This window comes from Ovis canadensis, chromosome 1 (assembly GCF_042477335.2).
Source record: "Ovis canadensis isolate MfBH-ARS-UI-01 breed Bighorn chromosome 1, ARS-UI_OviCan_v2, whole genome shotgun sequence".
NCBI lineage: Eukaryota > Metazoa > Chordata > Mammalia > Artiodactyla > Bovidae > Ovis > Ovis canadensis.
This window is the reverse complement of record NC_091245.1, coordinates 269,298,523-269,314,259: the sequence shown is the minus strand read 5'-3', so window position 1 is coordinate 269,314,259 and position 15,737 is coordinate 269,298,523. Positions and strand designations below refer to the sequence as shown.

The window sequence follows — 15,737 nt, the reverse complement described above, 5'->3', positions numbered from 1 at the left end:
GATGTACATGGATATTTATTTATTCAGTATTTGATCATAAATTTCAACTGTCATTCTTCTGGACGTTGAGAGTGAAAGGCCATTTCTTGGATTCCTGCGCCTGGAGCCGGTCAAGATTTCGGCTTCAGCAACATCACACGAAGAATGAGGACTGACTGGAAAAGGTAGGATGGCTGTAGAACAGTGACCTACGGCATACTGGCCAAGCGGCAGCAAACGCACCCAAGCTGCAGACAGAGAAAAACCCATCCCAAAGACAGATAAGCAGTGGCTTAGAAGAAGCTGTATATTGAAACCAAGCCCAGCAGAATAAACATCACGTTCAAAGGTCCTAGAAACACACTGAGATACTTGTACATATGCCTTTACAGTGGCTGTTTGGGTAAAGGACACTTGGCTGGACATCACTACCAGGTACAGGTGAGCACGAGTAAAACATAAAGAAGATCCTAATCGTGAGAAATAAATACGTCTGACAAAAATAAAATAAGAGCCCAAGCAAGGTGAGTCAACAGGCACATGGCTATTTGTCTTACCAGGGCTTTCAGAGTTTTTTTGACTGACAGGAGTTTATAAAAAAAATTCTAACTTTTATTTTTTTGCCAGTGATAAAAGTGAACTGGATAAACGAAACAACAAAACACAGGACTATTCACAAGTACATCAGGGCTCTTTTTTTTTTTTTTAATGTTTTTGTTTTAAACCAAGTTTCCAGCTGTACACTTTAAGAAAATAAACAGAAAGTCATCCTCTGCTTATCCTCTGTGGAGGTAGGCATGCAGGCATGACTGAAACCAAGGGGCTACCTCATCAAGATGAGAAGCTAAAATGTGCTGAATTACAAAGAAAATACCCCATTTGGCTTCACAGCAAAATGTAAGGGTGAGAACACTTAACGGATGACACGGGGCTGGCACTCAGCATGCCACAGCACAAGCTCCCCTCTGAAAATCAAATGTCTTCCTCAAAATTGTCACAGGACTTTATTCACTGTTTAATCTTCTGGCAGCAGGACTTCTTTGAAGTGGACTCTGAACACAAAGAGAAATGAGGAAGCAATCTGTTAGAAGGCTTCACGTCTTTTAAGAGGAATTTCACAATTTCCAAACACTTCCATTGCATTAATCTGATTTTTGGTGAAAACAGAAACAGCAACCAAGAGGCACAGTAGTTTAAACTATGAGGGATGAGAAACTGAACAGACGACACCCTGTGAACACGGCGTGATGGCCGTGTGAGACGAAGGCCCGGAGGCCCATCTGATGCTTGAGCCCGCAACCCCCACGTGGTGTGCCCTTCACCCCGCCCCAGCCCTCAGGTGCCTGCACTGGTACTTCTACCAACCCTCCTCCTGGTACTTCAGCGACGGCTGGTCAGCAGGACAGATACTGACAAGGCTGACCAGGCTGCATCCCAACCACCTCCACGACTGACCGCTCCCGAATCTCTCGGGTCACGGGGGAAGACAGGACTTGGGTTACCTGGTGGCATGCCTCCCAGTCTTTGCTGGATCATTTCTAAGTGGTGAATATACTCTGTCAAGGAATGTTCTGGATCTTGAGAAGCAGTCAGGGATCTTTCTGATCTGGGATTTGAGGGTGGACTGGATCTTCAAACACACAAACAACCAAGGGACAAAAAAGAAGTCAACTCAGCAGACAGAATGCAGGGGTGTGACAGGCAGTGGCACCAGGACTGCACACTAGTGGGAAACGGGGTAAATGATGTTATCTTCCCATCGTTTCTTCACCACAAAGGGAAAGTATGGCTTTAAAAACAGTGCTACACTGTCCTTTAGAAACTAACTTTTTTACAAGGTCTCCAAGTATAAGATGACTAAAAGCTATTGTGTATTATTATGTATTATTTAATTCAATAAATCTTCACACACAAGTTTCTACCTAGCATTCCACCTGGTTCAGCCCAGCATCCCTCATGTGGCTGCCTTTCCTCCTGACCTCCAGTGACCATGTCACGGCCCACTGCTGCTCCCAGGGCAGCGAGCATCTTACTCACCCGAGCACCATCCACACACAAGAGGCCTTGGCCACCACTTATTCTTTCAGAGGAGCACCAGCCTGGGCCCAGGGGGGCCACAGCCGTACTGAGAGTCCCTGCCCTCCTCGAACAGAACCAGGCTTTTGGGTCCTCACAGGCTCACGTGTCTGTATGCTCTGCCTCACTCTGGGGCCATGACTTTCAAAACACATTTCTCGGAGGGACTACATGCACTGGTAGGATATGCTCAGCCGAGACACACATGAGCAGAAACACAGCCTCTAGCACAGCAGGCTGCCCGTACTTGTGGGCCTGGCTCCTCCGGTCAGGGCAGTTATGCCCAAGATTGTCACACTCTTAACACACAGTTCAAATGGAGGCGTCATCACCAACCAGAGGCCATGAAGTGAGACAGCAAACATGTTTCATCCTGCTAGCTGGGGGCAGAGGTGGACGTGTTTGCTCTGAGAGCTCCTTTCCGAGTCCCAGGAAAGCACTCGCAGAGAAAGCAGATGACACACCTGCCCGGCCCCAGTGCAGGTCCAACACCACAGATACAAACTGAGCTTTTCTACCCACTTCATGGGTAGGTTCAAAGGCAAAAGAATGAAATAAATGACTTGTTAAATCATACTTGAGCATTTGGATACGATTATTACTACTTATGTGTCAATCTGAAGTGGAAATGGAAATCACATCTCTCTCACATGCAGCGCTTGGCTGAGAAATCTCATGGTCAGGAAACTGGGGTGCAAATCATGAAGATGATCAAGGCCGCGCATGTGACCCCACAGCTGCAGCACTTCACAGTCTCACAGAATCACAGCTCCCACCACCCCAGCCACCAGGGAAACCTTTCCTCACTTGAATTTGTAAACGGGATTATACTCTACCATTTAACTACACAGCCTAATTGAAAACCCTATTCCCCCAAATAACTTACAGATGTTTAACATTATCACTCCAACATCTCACTTGCCAAGTAAGTCATAAGTATAAAGACATATTACATATGCAAAACCCCCAAATCCCAAAGAAAAGAGATTAAGTAAAGCTAACACCAAACCCTTCCATGTGTGTGAATGAGTGTGTGCATGTGTGTGGGGGTTCACGTGCCCGGGGGCCCTTCCACTGGAGGCGGACCCGGGCACCCACACAAATCTGCCCCGGAACACTTCTGTGCAAGGCCCCATTCTCTGCAGACTTGCCGCTGCCGACAGCTAGGACCCCGTAGTGGAAAAGCAGCTGAGGCTCCTCCACTCACCTTTCCCTCCTGCGTGGGGATGCTTTTGACACAGGGTCCCTGGGCTGGCTGGAAGACACATCCCGGGTGGGTGGGGATTCACGGGTGACAGGTGGAGACTGCTGCCGCCGTGGTACCAGGAATCCTTCCCCTAGGAATATTTAACAACAAAGGGATTAGGGAAAGAGAAAAAAATGCATTTTAGTAAAGGCTCATCCACCAAAATTTAAAATTTACAAGCTTTTAAGAGCCTGCATGACAATTTCTAGACATTTAAAAAGTATTCATTATAAGAACTGTATTAAAAAACCTCAAGAAGGAAACTGAGTTTTGAGCACCTGCGTTTTGCTCCTGCAAAGGCAGACCCTGATCATCTGCATCTGGGTGGGCAGTATCCTGGAGGAGGGCTCAGCACCCCAATGGAGAGAGGAGGGTGCTGAGTGGCCTGAGGTGGATCTCTTGCACCCAGCTCTGAGGAGTGAGAGACGCAGAAACCCTGGAGGCCATCAGGTTCATCAGAGGCAGGGGGTGTGGGGAAACCTCCTGAAGAACCTTGAAGCCATCTGACTTCAAGATGTGAGGATTCACACGTGGAAGTCTAAGCTGATGGGCACCACTAGGGAAGCCCAGTGGCCGTGTAGGGCGCTGACCACTGCAGATGGCCCAGGTGGCTTGGCTACACCCGGGCCTGGCTGGTCAGATATGGTAGCGGACAACTGCAGACTGGACGGGACTGAAACAAAGGACGCAGCCACGCTCCCTGAGTGAAGTAGAACTTCACTCCATTTAAGGAATAGAAAGACTTTTTATTGAAAATAAACTATCAGTCAATACATTCAGCATTTCTGTATCCTTCAGTCATTGCTATGCTCCTCTGAACTGCTTTCTTCATAGATATTAACTATACAAACCTGTGTTTGTTGCCCAAATAAAAACCATTTTCCTTCAAAATCCCTGTACCTCCTGACAAGTGTACTGGCTGAGTCGCTGGTTTCTCACTATGCTTTGTGTCTTCCCACCTGGCACTGAGAAGGAACCCCGATACTGAAACATGTGGGGTCAGAGGTACCTGGGCACAGCGCTTGGCCTGGGGCTAGGGCTCCTCTGCCATCTACTTGTTGCCACTTCTTAACCAAAAAGCGTAACCTACAAAAAAGGAAAAAAAACACTGAAAACCAGAGCAAAGTCGGGGTGTAAATAACCAAGAACATTTAGCCCTGACCAGACCCTGTAGTCGGAGAAGGCAATGGCACCCCACCCCAGTACTCTTGCCTGGAGAATCCCAGGGATGGGAGCCTGGTGGGCTGCCGTCTATGGGGTCGCACAGAGTCCGACACGACTGACGTGACTTAGCAGCAGCAGACCCTGTAGTGCGAGCACAGCCCCCACCCTGGCAGTACCTCCACAGGCCCCACCCCGCCCCTCCAATCACAGCCCCGCCCCCCAGCCCCACCCAGGCAGTCGCCCTCACCTTCCCAGGCCCCGCCCCACTCCCAGCCCTTCCAATCACAGCCCCACCCCGCCCTGTGCTCCCAGCCCCGCTCTCAGTTCCCAGCCCCGCCAGCTTGAGGTCTGTCTGGCTCGATGGCCTCTTGCTCTCTATGCATCGCTCCATTCATGGGGACCAGAGGTGAAGCGGTGTGGGGGCCCCGAGACCCTTCTCCTCGATGACCCCTGGCAACGCCCCGACAGCACTGCCGCTGCTGGGTCCCAAGGCTGCGAAGCACCGCTGTGTACTGACCGGAAGACGGACCATCTGGCCACCCCCACCCACATGTGACCTTCTTCCTGGCCCAGGGTAGGCTCTCCAAAACTACAGGACAGATGGGTTTCAGAGTGACAGTCAGGTGGGTGGACGGTCTGCCCTCAGAAGAACGCAGAGGGAAGTGCCCACCCCCATGGGGGGCTCCCAGTAGGTGTGCAGCTGAACCGGCTGGGGCGCTGCATCTCGAGGGCCTTGGGACCCCCTGACCTTCGCATACAGTCCAGGAAAGAGCCAGGGTGCCCCGCTCACCCCGTGGCACCTGTTCTTGCTGACAGGTGAGTATGGCCTGGAAGAGGCACCTCCGTGGGCAACACAGAGCAGACACAGATGTACAGTTCTTAGTAGAACAGACGTTTTTAGAGATAGAGCAGATATTAAAATTATAAAATGAAATAGATTTTCATCACTGTTAATTGTGAAACAGTCAAAATTTCTTGTCGTCACACCAGGGAGTCCACCTCACTCCAAAAGTGCCTCCTGCACACACACTGGAGGCTGGGCAGGGCCAGGCAGGTGGACACTCAGAGGCAGGGGCACCCCCTGCCCACAGCGCAGGCTCAGAGCTTGTCTACAGAGAGGGCTGGAACATGCCACCTGGGGGCAGGGGGAGGGCATGTCTTCCTGTGCACATGTCGACCTTCATGTAACACAGATTTGACTAAAATATAAGAAACTGAAATGCAAAGAAGCAAAATACAGTTTTAACCATGATCAGACTGTTGTCACAAGAGCCCCGTTAAGAGGAAGGCTTAGTTTTATAATAAAAAGGCAGCCTTATACCCTTCTGTCTCAGAAGGTGTAGCTCTGCACAGCGTGGTTTCCAGAAGATAAAGGCCGTTTACATTTTAAGGCCTCAAATGTCATTCATCTTAAACGAGGAAATAACTGTAGAGTTTAAAAGACCGAAGGACCTCACACCAGCAGACAGGCAGTACCTTAGGACGGCGATCACCACCCTGACGGCCGTGCGGAACCTGGTGAAGGGGCGGGACTCCGCTGCCTTCTTGTCTGCTTTGGAAGGGAACACCCCCAAGTGGGCGATCATGGACAGGGTTTCCTGTTCAGAGTCCTGGAAGCCACCGATGAGCAGCAGAAGGTACTTCTTCTGATAAATCAGGGCTTTTCTAAAGCTCTCTGCTCTCAAATAACGCAGGTACAACTTTTCCATCTAAAAGGAAAAAAACAGTGAAACTTGGTCACAGGACAAAGACATCCTCCTCAGAAGTCTCCACAGCAGAGCTGTTGCACCAGGTGCTTTAGAAGAACCAGACTTCCTCCTCCTCAGAAATTATCACAGGGGTTGGCTCCCATGACATCTGTGACCAGAACCAACCTTGCTGTTCAGAGTTCCATCTGGTTTATCAGACAAAACGCAGAGCAGATGTTGCTTTGCCAGCACTGGAGGAGCCCAAGGGCCCCAGGAATCAACCACCGAGCATGGGCCAGACTAGGGGCAGGTGGAGCTCCGCTCCCAGGCCCGCAGGCATCCAGGGAGGGGAGGCTGCGGGAATCCTGAGGTCACAGGCAGAAGTCGGCATCCTATCCTGACGGGGCTTCCCTCAAGAGGCCCACTTGGGCCTCATGGTCAGAAATGCTGCGTGAACTGCAGGCCAAGGGTTTTCTCAGGCTGCAGACACGATGCCCTGAGATTCAAGGCATCAGGGGTTTCACCCCAACCCAGGATCTTAAGAGGCACCACAGGTGGAGCCTGGAGGCTCTGTAAAGCGGTAAGAACACTCCGCATGACACTGGCGTGGGGAATACATGTTGTCTTACACATGTGGTCTTATACTCATCAAACCCACAGCAAGTATAGCCCCAAGAGTGGCCCCCACGTGATGACAACGTGGGTCTATCAACTGCAACACATGCTCCATCTCGGGGAAGTGGATAGTGTTTGGGGGCTGGGGGTGGGAAATCTCCGTAATTTCCCTTCAATGCTGTCGTGAACTTAAAACGTGCCTAAAAACATGAACAAGTCAGAAGCGGCCAGGAGATGGCGTCCCCACACTTAACACTGCCCGCGGGCTCGCGCTCACCTTGGCACTGCAGGCACCGGCATCCAGTGCTGGGTCTGGGTGTCGTGCTGAGCCTGGTGAGACCGTCTTGTCCTGCTTCCAGGCAGACCTGTCTGACCTCTGCAAGGACCACAGATGGTGTGTCTACACAGTCATTCTCCCGGCAGAGCATCTCGAAAAAAGTGTCTGACAGCACAGTGGGGACTGCTCCCAGCCCCAAGCCATCCCCCACACATGCCCTCTGGACACGGCGGGGCTGGGGCAGGTGCCGGCCACCTGGGTCCCACTTCAGCCTCTTGTCAGTGGTGCCCAAACTGTTACGTGATTATTAACAGACCATTAACACTCAGAGGTGGTTATGACCCACCATTTACTGAAGTATGATTGCACAAAAGGTACATCTTTATTTAACAAACCCTCAACATTTGAGAATTCAAAGCTTTAAGCCTACTAGATACTCTCATCCTCCCTGGAAAGGCCAACTCCCAGCAGATGCAGACAGTTGGCTCTGTTCCAGTCCTGTGGAACCACACACCCTGGACACCTCAGGGGCCATGCCGTGAAGAGGGGACATCGTGAAGATGGGATCCCATATTGGCAGCACGGCCTGACACCTTGCTGTGCCAAGCACCCCGCAGCTCCAGAGGGGACACATAAACAGAAGGAGGACCGTGCAGGGAGGGTCAAGGCTGCCACCCACAACAGACAACCAGGAGCTGCCTGTTGCCCAGGGTCATATGATCAGTGGCCTTCAAGGCAGCCTGGCCATGGCCCACCATGCAGGGCAGTACCAGGAGGAGGCGGGTGCTGAGCTGTGCCACCTCCTTGCTGGGCAGAAGGCAGAGACCACGCTCAAGGTTCTAACACAACCTGGCCTCCCTGGAAGGAGACACTTCAGGGACAGAGGCCACCTTGACAGGAAGGAGACGCCCATGTCAGTTTGCCCCCAGCCACCTCTGACTCACTCATTCCTTTAATTTCCTGATTGGCTAACTTCCACAGGAGAGACAAAAGCATCCCAGGAGACCATGCCTTTAGTCCACCCAGGGTGCTCTGAATAAGAAGCCTCACAACACACTCCGAGCAGTAGCCAGAGGGGCAGAGAGCCAGGCACTCTGCCCACGGCAGCCCTTGCCTTATAACCCCTCCTGCCAAGAAGCAGAGCCGTGGGTCTGCTTGTGGGTGGGCCCCACATCACAAGCACAGAGGGCTCTGCCTTCCACAGAGCTTCACACCAACAGAGTGGAACCGGACAGAACTGAAAGACTCCACGCCGCCAGGACTTGCCCAGCCTCGACAGGACACTCTGCCCGGCAGCACCAGAAATAAGCATGCACATCATTAAAACCTTCCTAAAGAGAAGACACTAGGCACAGACGGTGCATTTAACCAACATTTAAAGAAGAAAAAACCACCAGCTCTGCATACTCTCTTCCAGAAACAAGAGGAGGGAGAATGTCCCAGCTCGTTAATAAGGCCCAAACCAGAGACAACAAAAAACCTGTCCAGATTAATATCCCTCCTGAAATCAGACACAGAAACGCACAACATGTAAGCAAACAGACGCAGCAGCACATGGAGAGAAAAATACATCGTGACCTGGTCGGGTTTTCCTGGAATAAGGAGAGAGTCCACACTCAACAGTCAATGGACTTCACCATATTAAGAGACTGAACAAGACCAAACCATCCCACCAACAGGAGAAGAAAAAGCACGACAGAGTCGGACATCCACTCATGGCAAAAGTCCCAGCAAACCAGGAACTGGAAGGAGCCTCTTCAAACTGACCCAGGGCATCGTCCTCCACGGGAAAGCAGGCTCCACCTGGGATGGGATGGGGCTGGGTGTCCTCTCCAGCCTGGCAGGGGGCAAGGACAGGAAATCACAGCCATGCCAAGAAGAAAGAAGGTAACAGCCCCCATGCGCATATGGCAAGATCGCCCAGGTAGAAGATCCGACAGAGAGGCTCCTGGGCCCAAAAAGTAAGGCTTGGAAGACTGTAGGACATGAGGCGGGTCTGTGAACATCAGTCACGCTTCTACACACCAGCCACGAACACCCGGAAAACAGAAAGCCTGAAAAGTGCCATGTACAACAGCCTGCTGAAAATGAGCTCTTTACATAAAAACCTGCCCTAGTGTGTACAGGATCTGCAGGCTGATGGCTACAACACATTTAGGAAAAGAATTTTAAAAGACCTGAATGCACGGACATGAAAGTACACAGACGGGAAGGTTCAAGACAGTTCAAGTACAGTTACAGATGTCAATTCTGCCCAAATGTTTAATAAAAAATTTGCTTCATAATTCATAAAATATAAAATTTACCCTTTTAAAGGGAGAAACTGAACTGGCGCTAGCGGTAAAGAACCCAGCTGCCAATGCAAGAGATCTAAGAGACACAGGTCCGATCCCCAGGTTGGGAAGATGCTCTGGACGAGGCATGGCCACCCACTCCAGTATTCTTGCCTGGAGAATCCCATGGACAGAGGAGCCTGTCGGGATACAGTCCATGGGGTCACAAAGAGACATGACTGAAGCGACTTAGCATGCAAAGTGTGAAACTGAACTGGCTCTGGTATATTCCTCAGGTTGTGCAACCATCTCTGCTTCCCAGTTTCATCACTCAGAGCCGTGTGCCCTCAGCACTCACTCCCCACTGCCTCCCTCCAGCAACTAACAGCCTACGATCCTGCCCCTGCGACTGTCTGTTCTGGGCATTTCATACCAATGGAGCCTACACATTATTGTCATCTCTGGGAACTGGCTTCTTTCACCTTTCATAATGTTTCAAAGCTTACCCACACTGTAGCACTCACCAGTCCTTTATTCCTATTTATTGCCAAATAATACTCCATTTATAGATATGTGTTGTGTGCTGTCCTTAGTTGCTCAGTTGTGTCCAACTCTTTGCGACCCCATGGACTGCAGCCCGCTAGGCTCCTCTGTCCATGGGGATTCTCCAGGCAAGAATACTGAAATGGGTTGCCATGCCCTCTTCCAGGGGATCTTCCCAACCCAGGGATCAAACCCAGGTCTCCTGCACTGCAGGCAGATTCTTTACCATCCGAGCCACCACAGAAGCCCAAGAATACTGGAGTGGGTAGCCAATCCCTTCTTTAGGGAATCTTCCCAACCCAGGAATCGAACCAGGGTCTCCTGCATTACAGCTGGATTTTTTAATCAGTGGGCTACCAGGGAAGCCCCCATTTACTGATATACCACATTTTACTCACACATTTATAAATTAATGAGCTTTTGGATTATTCCCACATTTGGAAGGATGAATAATGGCAATAAGAAAGCTTGTGCACAAGTTTCCATGTGGACATATTTGTATTTTCATTTCTCCTGAGGGAAGCCCTAGAGGCAAGAAGACAGCAGCCTCATCTGTTTCGAGGAACTTCTCGGCTGTTTTCCAAAGTGGATGTACCATTTACCTTTCTAATTCTTCCCACATTGATGTACAGAATGCAATACCAGTCAAAACAACCAGCAAGATTCTAAAACTTATATGGAAGAACAGAGGAACTAGCCTAACCAAGTCATTTGAAAAAGAGGAAACAAATGGAGCATTCCACCACCTGGCCATGATATCAGTCAGTTCAGTCCAGTCGCTCAGTTGTGTCCAACTCTTTGTGACCCCATGGCACGCACCAGGCTTCCCTGTCCATCACCAACTCATGGAGCTTGCTCAAACTTATGTCCATCGAGTCAGTGATGCCATCCAACCCTCTCATCCTCTGTTATCCCCTTCTCCTCCTGCCTTCAATCTTCCCCAGCACCAGGGTCTTTTCCAATGAGTCAGTTCTTCACATCAGGTGGCCATTTAGGATTGACTGGTTGGATCTCCTTGCAATCCGAGGGACTCTCAAGAGTCTTCTCCAACACCACAGTTCAAAAGCATCAATTCTTTAGCACTCAGCTTTCTTTATGGTCCAACTCTCACATCCATACATACTACAGGAAAAACCACAGCTTGGACTAGATGGACCTTTGTTGGCAAAATAATGTCTCTGCTTTTCAATATACTGTCTAGGTTGGTCATAGTTTTTCTTCCAAAGAACAAGCATCTTTTAATTTCATGGCTGCAGTCACTATCTGCAGTGACTTTGGAGTCCCCCATGCAAGGAGATCCAACCAGTCCATTCTAAAGGAGATCAGTCCTGGGTGTTCATTGGAAAGACTGATGCTGAAGCTGAAACTCCAATACTTTGGCCACCTGATGTGAAGACTTGACTCATTGGAAAAGACCCTGATGCTGGGAGGGATTGGGGGCAGGAGGAGAAGGGGACGACAGAGGATGAGATGGCTGGATGGCATCACTGACTCAATGGACATGAGTTTGCATGAACTCTGGGAGTTGGTGATGAACAGGGAGGTCTGGCGTGCTGCAATTCATGGGGTCACAAAGAGTCGGACACGACTGAGCGATTGAACTGAAAGTAAAGTCTCTCACTGTTTCCGTTGTTTCTCCATCTTTTTGCCATGAAGTGATGGGACCAGATGCCATGATCTTAATTTTCTGAATGTTGAGTTTTAAGCCAGCTTTTTCACTCTCCTCTTTCATTTTCATCAAGAGGCTCTTTAGTTCCTCTTCACTTTCTGCCATAAGGGTGGTATCATCTGCATATCTGAAGTTATTGATATTTCTCCCTGCAATCTTGATTCCAGCTTGTGCTTCATCCAGCCCGGTATTTTGCATGATGTACTCTGCATGCAAATAAGCAGGGTGACAACATAAAGCCTCGACGTACTCCTTTCCCAATTTGGAACAAGTCTGTTGTCCAATGTCCAGTTCTAACTGTTGCTTCCTGACCAGCATAGATTTCTCAGGAGGCAAGTAAGGTGGACTGGTATTCCTAGCTCTTTAAGAATTTTCTACAGTTTGTTGTGATCCACACAGTCAAAGGCTTTGGTGTAGTCAATAAAATACAAGCAGACGTTTTTTTTTGAATTCTCTTGCTTTTTCTATGATCCAATGATGTTGGCAGTTTGATCTTTGGTTCCTCTGCCTTCTCTACATAATATAAATCTATGTTAATTAGGCAGCTCATGAAGAACAAACATATAGACCACTGGGACAGAACCAAGAATCCAGACATAAAGACACAAATATTGTTGGATGACTTTGGACACAGGTACAAGGACAACTCAGGCAGAAAGGAGAATCTTGTCGACAGAGTGTGTGGGAGTCTTAGATATCAACAGGTGTAAAACAGGCCTCTACCTACCCTCAAACCAAAACAAAACGAACTGCAAACAGATCATGGACCTAAACATAAAAAGAACAAGTCTACGACTCTTGGCAGGACCCACACGAGAACAAACTGATAGAGGACTGCATCAAAATTAAAGGCTTCTGTTCTGCAAAGGACACAACACAGGAGAACAAACTCAGATGGGGAGAAAATATGTGCAAATTATATTTCTGAAAAAGGAGCTATATCCAGACCATATAAAGAACTCTCAAAATTCAACAATAAGAAAACAAATGATCCAACTGAAGAAGAGGCAAAAGACTTTAATGGACACTTCTCCAAAGAAGATCCTCAGACACCATGTCACATCTATCAGCACTCTGCCGAGATGACAGGTAAAACACTAAACGCAAAGATGCAGAGAAGCTGGAACCCTCACTGAAATGCAGCTGTTCTGGAAAGCTCTGGACAGTGAACACACAGTGACCACTGGACACAGCAATGCCCCAGCTGGGTATTTACACAGAGAAAGGAATCTGTGCCCACACTCATAAGCTGAGGCATGTTTGTGCCAGGCAGAGCCGCTCAATAATGGATGGGACTGAGCTGTGGACACTCCACCTGATGGACCTCCAGTGCTTTCCAGAAGAAGCGAACGGCCCCTCAAAGGCCCCAGCCTCGTGATCCCACTTAGAGACGTCCATCACACTACTAAGGCAGAGTTAATCGAAGGTAAATTTTAAAATAATTTGGAAATATTTCCATTGTTTTTTTTTTTTTAAAAAGTAATAAAAGCAAATTGCCCACAGGAAACCTAAATATAAAAAAGAAAAAAAACAAGGCATTCCTGAGAAAGCGTCTATCAAATGACACAACCAGGAAAATTATCTATTATTTTCACTAGACTAAAGTCAAAAAAACTCTAATAAAATTCATCCGATTATTCAATTCTTGGTCAAAATTTCTTTCCATGAGCAGGTACCAGACGCCATCTCCTGAGGAGGGTCACGTGGGTGTTCACACATCACTGTCTGTGCACAGAGCCAGCGTGCTGGGCTGCCGAGGCCTCCAGGGCCCCTGGAGCGTACCTTGCGAGTGCAGCCCTCCTGCAAGGTCCTCGGGGCCCGGTGTGTCCTCTCCAGCCGAGATAAGGCCTTGCACAGCTCCGCCTTCTCCCGTGTCACTGTGCTGAGTGCTCTGCTCAGCGACTCGTTGTCCTTCAGCAGGACGTCCACCAGCTGGATCTGCAGCTCCGCCGCTGTTTTCTTCTTGAGGAGAAAACAAGATCAGCATCTGAAAGTGTTTAGTTAAAAGGCATGCATGCTACTCGTGGCTTGCACTGCTGGCTATTTCCAGGGATTTTAACTTTAAACATATTTGCGTTTGGTGGCAAGCCTAAGGGGCTGGGCAGAGGGCATCAAGTCACATTCTTTTGGGCATCAGCTCAGGAAGTGTGTTAGGAAACACAACCGGCTCCGACAGCGCCTTTGTCAGGGGTGGCGCATGAAGGGCAGTGGGAAGAGCATGCTCATCCCCAAGGGCCCCCCAGGACAGGCTCATTCTTTCCACGCCAGTGGGCATGGCAGGTCAGCCCTCCTGCTGCTTACACTGTCCTACCTGTCCCAGAACTCTGTCAGGAATTCAGAGCAGCAGTCAGGACTCCTGAAGGGTCCCCTACAGAGCCAATGGGCAGCTCAATTTCAGCCCAGGGTCGCAGCAACAAGTGCAGGGCCATCAGCCACAGAGCAGGACAGACCAGGGCCACCGTGGGCACCATGGACAGTGCCCTCAGCCAACCATAAAACAGGCTGATGGGGGTAGGCAAGACTGGTCACAGTGAACAAGAAAGCTGGTCTCACCCGGCAGGAGCTGGATGTGCCCAATTCAGACTTCAGTGTCTCCAGTGTGTGCAGCAAAGACGCCACTGCCTTCTCGTTTGACGACGTCCAATCACTGATCGTCCTGGAGAAGAACACAGACACTCAGCAGGTGCACACGACTCCCAGTGGCAGACACCCAAAGCTAGGCAGGTACTCCGCACAGCACCCAGGGAGCTCTGCAGTGACTGTGGCAGCCAGGATACTGTGCGGCGTGGGCAGTCTGTGAAGCCAGAAACCTCCGGCCACTGACCACTGACCTCTGAGGCTCCCTCAGTGTGTCCTTCTCCCTCTGCTGCTCTCTGCTGGGACTCTGGGCTATTCAGAGATGGTCAGCTATTCTAAGCGAGACTTCTCTGCTCCAATAACTAAACTCAATTACAGGACAGGGGCTGTAGTGGCTGAGCTTTTGTGTGCTCAGAAAAGGGCAAATAAATGCTCTTTCCCACCAAACAGCAGGGTCTCGGGTCCTCGACAAGGCAGAGGCATCCCAGTCCCAGATGTAGCGGCCCCAGGGCCTCAGGCAAGACAGACCACGTACAGACACAGGGCACCACCCACCCTGGAGCCCTGGGCTTGGGCCGGACCCTCTGGGCGGGGAGCACTTGTAAAGGGGCATGGAGAGACCCAATCGTCTGTCATGTTAGATGGCAAACCCGTATCTTGTGGTCATCTTTCAAGAGAACACTGTGGACAAATTTATCCACACACGTGGGATGAGAAAGAGTCTGTCTCATTAAAACCTGGACCTCAATCAAAGGCACGCCCCAAATGCAGGATTTTCTTGGCACCACAGGTGCTAGGCAGCAGGGGGTGGGTCCTGAGCCACTTACCTGTCCACTGTCTGGTTGATAAAGCTGGTAAGAAGCCCCGCGGCACAAAGCAGCTGCTGCCGCACCTTCTCCAGGCCCCGCTGCTGCTCACGGAGGCGCTCTGGCTCCGCGCTTGGCAGTGCCACCCGTGCCTGCAGCTCCTGCACGGTCCGTTGCAGCTGCTGGATCTTGTGCTCATCCCGCTGGCGCTGCAGCTCCAGCTCCCGCTGTGGGCGAGGAAGCAACCTCACACATGGCCAAGGGCAGAGACGGGGCCCAGGGTGCAGCGGGGAGGCTGCCCTCCCGGCCCGAACCAACCAGGACGTGCTCTAGGCAGAGACTCTGGGCACCATGCTAAGTCGGGGGAGGAGTCAGGGGATGATGGCCCTGCCCCAGACAAGCTGCATGGCAGGCCTCAAGGACCCAGACAGGGCCCAGGATGGGACGCACATGGGAGTGATGGTAGGGGGGAACCACAGCCGGAGCACCCCTCTGCAGGTGCCCCAGCAACAAGAGGCTGGGCTGGGTCATGAGGCTCTCTGCCACCCCCCTTGTGACCTGCCCTCCACTGTGGAGGAACCAGGCCACTTCCTGCCTGGTGCCCGGGACCAGGGCCCAAGGGAGGAATCATAGGGAGGCGGGCTCCAGGGAACCAAAGACAGCCAGGCAGGACCAGACAGGACCGGGCAGGACTGGACAGGACCAAGCAGAGAAGGTGCAGGCCTAGCCCGCCCCAACTCAGGCCAGCACATGGGCTGGGCCTATTTTCTACCCAGCACCTCCCGATCCCTCCCCAGCATCACCTCCTCAGGAAACTGCAGTCT

At 50.6% G+C, this 15,737-nt stretch overlaps 1 protein-coding gene across 20 annotated transcripts in view; it reads right to left on the bottom strand.

The window, feature by feature from the left end:
* Nucleotides 1-4: 4 nt before the first annotated feature.
* The window catches only part of PCNT (pericentrin), a 106,801-nt gene continuing 91,068 nt past the window's right edge, over nucleotides 5-15,737 (bottom strand). For 12 of the 20 annotated variants that reach the window (XM_069566749.1, XM_069566861.1, XM_069566880.1 and 9 more), the window contains 9 exons: nucleotides 14,935-15,140; nucleotides 14,084-14,186; nucleotides 13,313-13,492; nucleotides 7,046-7,144; nucleotides 5,942-6,174; nucleotides 4,311-4,387; nucleotides 3,263-3,392; nucleotides 1,482-1,609; nucleotides 5-1,031 (listed from right to left, as the gene is read on the bottom strand). In XM_069566749.1, coding sequence (XP_069422850.1) covers nucleotides 988-1,031; nucleotides 1,482-1,609; nucleotides 3,263-3,392; nucleotides 4,311-4,387; nucleotides 5,942-6,174; nucleotides 7,046-7,144; nucleotides 13,313-13,492; nucleotides 14,084-14,186; nucleotides 14,935-15,140 — 1,200 coding nt within the window. In that variant the 3' untranslated portion in view covers nucleotides 5-987. The remainder of the gene's footprint in view (nucleotides 1,032-1,481; nucleotides 1,610-3,262; nucleotides 3,393-4,310; nucleotides 4,388-5,941; nucleotides 6,175-7,045; nucleotides 7,145-13,312; nucleotides 13,493-14,083; nucleotides 14,187-14,934; nucleotides 15,141-15,737) is intronic. The other 8 variants (XM_069566759.1, XM_069566871.1, XM_069566914.1 and 5 more) reach the window with 3 other exon arrangements.